The sequence below is a fragment of the Ochotona princeps genome, unplaced genomic scaffold, assembly GCF_030435755.1.
Source record: "Ochotona princeps isolate mOchPri1 unplaced genomic scaffold, mOchPri1.hap1 HAP1_SCAFFOLD_465, whole genome shotgun sequence".
Lineage (NCBI taxonomy): Eukaryota > Metazoa > Chordata > Mammalia > Lagomorpha > Ochotonidae > Ochotona > Ochotona princeps.
Genome location: NW_026701716.1, coordinates 123,680 through 129,772, shown reverse-complemented (window position 1 = coordinate 129,772; position 6,093 = coordinate 123,680). Strand labels below are relative to the sequence as shown.

The following is a 6,093-nucleotide window of genomic DNA, read 5'->3' as shown; positions in this document are numbered from 1 at the left end:
ATTTAGCTTAAGGAATAATAAACTCAGCACAGAAGCTAATGTTTGAATAGTTCTGATCTGTGGTTGGTTGAATCCACAAATATGGAAATAAGAGAGATGAGCATGCAACTATTTTGCATGTTTTACAGGGAAAAACAAGTAAACACAGTGTGAAAATTGCCCTAAATTCCTACCATATGCCCATTCAGGAACTCAGGAAAGAGAAACACCAGTTTCAAAGCACAGCAACCTTCACACTTGGAACCCCCTTTCTTGGGTAGCTACCAACCTTATGGTCACAGGGTACTTCTGAGACCTACTGCAGCAGAACAGGCATGTAAATCAGGAGTTCTTTCCTGAAGATAAAGTATAGAGAGCATGCCGTTTTTGAACAAGTGTGACCGGGGATTGGTGGATGGGAGGGATTGCATTGAGCTGGCGTGCTGATAATCTGGGCCTCAGCACCAGTGCAAGTTTAATGGTGGGTCTGGTGATAGGCAAGGGGACTAGAGCAGGTGGGCACTTTATCAACCTTGTTTTTCTTTTAAAGTTTTATTTATTGGAAATAACAAGTGACTGGGGTTGGGGAAGACACAGAGAGGGTCTTCCATTTGCTGGTCCATTTTTGTAAATGGCTGCATAGCCTGCTCAGACAGAAAGTGGACCACACAATACCATCTGGGTCCCCCAGGTGGGTAGCAAACAGCCTAAGCACTCAGACAGCTTCTGTGGCCTCACAGGCTAAAGCTCAGGAAATTGAGGCTGACTTGGAGTCCTTCAGGCAGACTTCTGTGACTTCAGTCACTGCTCAGCTCGCAACCAGAAGGTGTCAGAGCACCAGGCCCTGTGCAGCACTTCAGACACTTGGCGGGTACACGCACACATTGCAACACACAGAGTACCCTAGTAGGATCCAGCCCTCAGCAAGCACCCAGTAGGTGTCGACAGCACCAGGCCATGTGCCCAGCACTTCAGATAGGTGATCTGTAGCTGCCTCTCTGGACAGGTACAGAGGAGCTGTGCTGGGCCTGTGAGACCAAACCACAGCACATGGCTTTTCAGCATCTTGGTGCCTCCAATCCCTGAGGGGGTCCCATGACTGCAACCCACTGGCTGTGTTAGGGTTAGGAGAGGAAATGGACTGAGGAGGCTTTGACTGCTATACAGCAGGAGTGGAGCTTCTTGCCGCAGGGGACAATACTCACACAGCCAAGAAGGAAGGGAGCGGTGTGGCGAAAGCTAGGGGCCAGGCTAGAGAGCAGGTCTGGCAGGTGAGGGTCTGGCCGACAATTTCCCCTGTCCACAGAACAGTATGAAATGTGTCCCCTTCTTTGCTTGACCAAGACCAGCCCCTTCTTTTTCACACAGAATTTCTGCCACCATCTGAATACAAGGCACCAGGTGGTCCCATCACTGGCCACTCCCTCAGCTTCCATCCAGCCTCAGTTCACAAACACCAGGTCAGTGGTACCCCTGCCTCCCGGCACTTGCATCAGCCTTTGATACCCCTCCCTGGCTCTGAGTGCCCATACCTGCACTCAGGGAACTCCCAGCTAGGGCCCTTGGGCAGCAGAGTATAATTTGGCTCATAGGGTAAGTTTATGAGACTGTGAAGACACAAGAATGCAGCCTGGGTGCAGCTGAAGATGAGATTCCCCTAGGTGAAGAGCTTGGCAACAGCGGCACTCCCCCCCCCCCCCCCCAACACACACGTGTAACAGCGGGCCGCTGGCTACTCAGGCTCAGGGCCCGGTCAGTGACTGAGCTGGCTTTGCTGTCTTCCAGGGGCCCTGTTGCCAACTTTCCGAGGTGGGAGTGCCTCTGGAGCAAGGCACAAGCAATCCCCCAGTGTTCTCACCCGCACCAGGGGCGGGTGTGCTAGGGTGACAGCCCCTCAGCTGGTGCAGCACCTCGGTGGATGCAGAAACCCGAGGAAGCAAAGAAGGCATCAACAGCAGGCAGGCCTGAGTTGCTGGTTTCCGAACATGCAATCCTAGGATTTCACATCTTTAGTGTGTTTACTGGGGAAACCAAATTTCCAAGAGCTGCCCCGCCTGATACTATCAGCCTACCGAGCATTTCTGCAACCTCCTGTACCTCAATCGCTGCAGCGCAGGTCTGAGCCGCCTCTGGGTCTCCGGCCCGGCTCCAAGGTTCCAGGCTCGTCCGCCCGTGAGAACTCCATTTCGAAGTGCAGATGCTTTCTGCTTCTCTCCCACGCCCCCGCCCTCAGACACAGAAGGTCCCAGCACAGCTCCAGAAAGGGAGTGGCCAGGGCTGCTGGAAGTACGGCGTAAAGGATCTAGTCCAAGGACTTCTAAAGTGGCCACGTGCACGATGCCGTTCGCACAACACCACATTCTCCGGAGCCACGCGCGCCCGCCACGGCCGCACCAGGTGCCACACGGACTCGCAGGACACGGAGCAGGCTGCCTGACGAAGCCTGACGCCAGGCGCGCGCCCCGGCCCGCCCACTGCGGCGCCTCACCGCTCCGCTTCGCCCGCCCCACGTCCCGGTTTCCACAGAGACACGTCACCTACGTACCGTGCGTCGCCTTGGAAACAGCAGCTGGGCGCGCGGCCGGAGCCGCGCCCCCGCCGCACTCGCGGGCGCCGCCCGTGCCTGGCTGGGGAGGGGGGTGTCCCGAGCCCCGGACCGCGGCCTCAGCCTGGACGGCACCGGCGGGCGCGCGCTGCACGGGGTGCGCCGACTCGGGAACAGCCCCGAGGCGAGGTGGGCAGGGCGCGCGCGGTAGGCGCCGGCCCCGGGACCCCCGCAGCCGCTGCCCCACGCATCGGAGCTGGACGCGCCCCCGACCCCATGGAGGACGGCCCGCTGGAGCTCATGACCAAGGACAGCGGCGACGTGCCGGCGCCCCTGGAGGTGTCCAGCGTGCCGGCCGTGGGCGACGTGCTCTCGGGCGAGTACAACGGCGGCATGAAGGAGCTGATGGAGCACCTGAAGGCGCAGCTGCAGGCCCTGTTCGAGGACGTGCGGGCCATGCGGGGCGCCCTGGACGAGCAGGCCTCGCACATCCAGGTGCTCTCGGACGACGTGTGCGCGAACCAGCGAGCCATCGTGTCCATGTGCCGGATCATGACCACGGCACCACGCCAGGGCGGCCAGGGGCGTTGCGCTGGCAACCCCCGGGAGCCCGAGTGCCCTGTGCCGGAGGCAGTCGCCAGCGAGGACCCGGAGGACGGGGACGCGGAGGAGAAGGAGCGGCCCCGCCCCGCCGCTCCCACCGGTGGCCGGGAGCGCCCAGAGAGCTCTGGCGCAGGCAGCAAGGCTGCGCTGCCGCTGGAGCCGCGGGACCCGCCTGACGCCCTGCTGCGGCTCGGGGGTGAGGCCTCGCTGTGAGCTCCCGGGGGCTTCCCGGCCGTAGTGGGTCGGACACCGCCCTCCGACGGCTGCTCACGGGCAGGGCCGAGGGACGCCTTGGCGGCTGGGGTCTGCAGGGCGCTGGCTCGTGGGAGCTCAGACCGCAGCTCTCGCTACCCGCCACGAGACCCTGGCGGGTTGTGCAAAGGTGAGCTTCCGCGAGAGGACGGCCGGAGGACCCCTGGCCTATGTACATAGAACCCTGCCTTTTCTATTCCAAACAAGGACTCCTCTGGGACTACAGCCGACAGTCTCCAACCATTTACATAGAAATTAAGGAGGTCCGGGGGTTTGGGTGAGTGGAGCGAGGGGCAGATTCTGTTCTGGCAATAGGAAGGTGCCCCTGTGCTAAATACCAGACACTGTGTGCTCTGCAGAAGTCGCCACCCCGCCCCGGCTCCCCGAGTCTGCGCTGTGATTGGTAAAGCGGAATGGGGTTCCCAGGGCGCTCCGGGAGGAGCTGGCCGCGAATATGCATGAAGACACAGTAATAGGTCAGCCTCTGGATTGTGCACGGGATCGCTTTTCCTCTCTCTGGGGTTAGAGAATAAAGGCTCCCACTCTCTCGCAGGCAGCAGAGACCAAGGGGGACGTTTGAGGCACTCTCGGAGCTGCAGCCGAACTGTCTCTCCTGGCCACACCTGCTTAGCTGCAGTTCCCTTTGCTGTCAGTGTGCCCCTGCCCACTGCCTCTCCGTGTCGCCTCCATCGTGTCCGTGTCCACTGTACAGTAGTGTGTGAGCCCCGAGGGACAGGGCTGTGGCTGTGGTGTTAGTTCAGGAAGCTTCAGACCCTCCCGTGAGCCCCCAAGTGTCGTGGCGCTTCCCTTCCTCCCCCCAACCCACCCAGGGCATGGAGCATGTTGCTGTCCTGAGGTCCCTGAACCGATGTGCCTCCCTCCTCCTGAGTGATGACCACGTGCCCTTCCTCTGTGTACCTCTCCTCGGCGCTGTCCTTGTGTTAACCTCAATAAAAAGGCATCATCTTTCCTCCTTGCTGACTGATACTAAGGGGTGAGGGAAGGGGCTTCTGGGCGCCCTGCGTGGACCAGGGCTTCCTGCTTCTGTCCTTGTCTCCAGTTCCAAGGAATTGACTATCCTTGCCCTAGTCGGGGCAGGCTCGGCCATCTCTGCCTGCTTTCCCTTTTGTGCTGGCCCTTGACCTCTGGCTAGGTGAGCAGTAGGATATGTTGAAGACTCCCCTGGCCTTGTTCAGGAGGGTTTGCAGTAGCTGGAGTTGCACTTGTGCAAAAGACCTCTTTTCAGTGCAATGTCTTGCCCCCAGGGAGATGGTCTGCAAGCCTGGGTTCTGGAATGGCAGGTTGGACACCTGTTCTGTGGCAGTTGGGAGAGGGGGTGGAGTGGGAGGGATTGTTCTGGAGGGATTGCCCTGGATCTCTAAGTGTGGAGTGACACATCACAAAGGAAAGCACCATAACTGCTCAGGTCTCTAGTGGAGGATGCCGGTAAGGTGTTCCCCAGAATGCTTGCACTGACATCAGCTCATCTACAGCCTTGAGCCACAGAGATTTTCCAAGACTTCCCTGGAGCAAGCTTGGAGAAGGGATGAGCCAGGGTCCTGGGTGTGTCCATGCCTGTGTGTGTCTTGCTGCTGGCTGCTTCTGGGTTGCGGGGGTGGAGTGGAGGTGGGGTAAGCGGGGAGAGTCCTGGTGGCACAAATCTGCCAGCATCTCAGTTCTAACATGGTATGATTCGTTAGTTTCTGCATGTATATAAAATGAGGATTTGGTTGTTGGGAGAGAAAAATGAATAAGACCTATAGGAAGTCTTGTGCAAATGTGAATTTCCTTATAATTCCCTGGGATGGGGGTAATGGTGATAACTAGCCCCCCTGAGAAAGTAAGACTACTTAGGGAAGCTTCCAGAAACTGTAATGTTGGATCTTTTCTTATTTAAAGAAACTGTACCCTTCAGGAGAGAATTAAGGAAAGGGATAGTGACATCCTTGAGCTGGCACAGGCCTTTCCAGGTTCTTGGTGGGTGTAGGTGCACGGTGGTGGGCAGTGGCTTAAAAGAACAGGATGCGTGCAAGAAGCGGTCGAGGCCCCCCTCACAGCTCCAGCACTCAGGTCTGGAGGCACTTGTTGAGCACACCCTCCCAAGTAGCACTGTGGCTATTTTTAGACACAGACTCTAGGACTCGCTCAAGGTCACAGGCCAAGACTTGAACCTGGGTGTCTGACTCACAGCACCCTAAGTGGGAACCAGTCTGCCAGTTGCTGTTCTGAGTCCCTGACTGGAAAGGGAATTGGCTCAGTTTCTGTTACTCTGCATTTTGGTCAGGGCAGTTTGGATTTGAGGCAGGGAGCAACCCGAAGATGACATGCCAGAGGACCAGCTCTTGGGGAGGAAGGAGCTGGGGTCTCGGCGTCCCACACTGCTCTGTTCTCTGGAACTCAGCCTGCAGAGTCTGCTAGGAGTGCCCAGGGCAGCTTAGCTCACTCACTGATGTCTGGGTGTGTCCGGTCTGGTCCTTCAACCCCCACCACTTTCAGCTCTCCTTTTATGCCTCCTGTCCTGTGCCCTCAGTCCATTCTCCTATCTGGTTCTCCGGGTTCAGATACAAACAGTTTTCCATCAGCAAATACGGTTCTGCAGCCTCCTGTCCTGCTCAGCCCTTCTTGTCACAGGAGTATCGGCTGGGATTCCCACCAGGCTCTCATTGGTCCTGGCACCGTGGGACTCCAGGGGATGACACACCTTGGAACCAAGT

General features: G+C 58.0%; 1 protein-coding gene across 2 annotated transcripts; it reads left to right on the top strand.

Annotated features, from left to right (window-relative positions):
* The first annotated feature begins 2,382 nt into the window (after nt 1-2,382).
* Nucleotides 2,383-4,349, top strand: LOC131479458 (coiled-coil domain-containing protein 184-like). 2 transcript variants are annotated; one of them, XM_058659958.1, is made up of 2 exons: nt 2,383-3,642; nt 3,739-4,349. In XM_058659958.1, exon 1 carries the CDS (start codon nt 2,801-2,803, stop codon nt 3,338-3,340), a length of 540 nt encoding a protein of 179 aa, XP_058515941.1. In that variant the 5' UTR covers nt 2,383-2,800; the 3' UTR covers nt 3,341-3,642; nt 3,739-4,349. The 2 variants fall into 2 exon arrangements, with proteins under 2 accessions (XP_058515941.1, XP_058515940.1); XM_058659957.1 differs by having other exon boundaries at nt 2,383-3,656.
* Nucleotides 4,350-6,093: the final 1,744 nt, after the last annotated feature.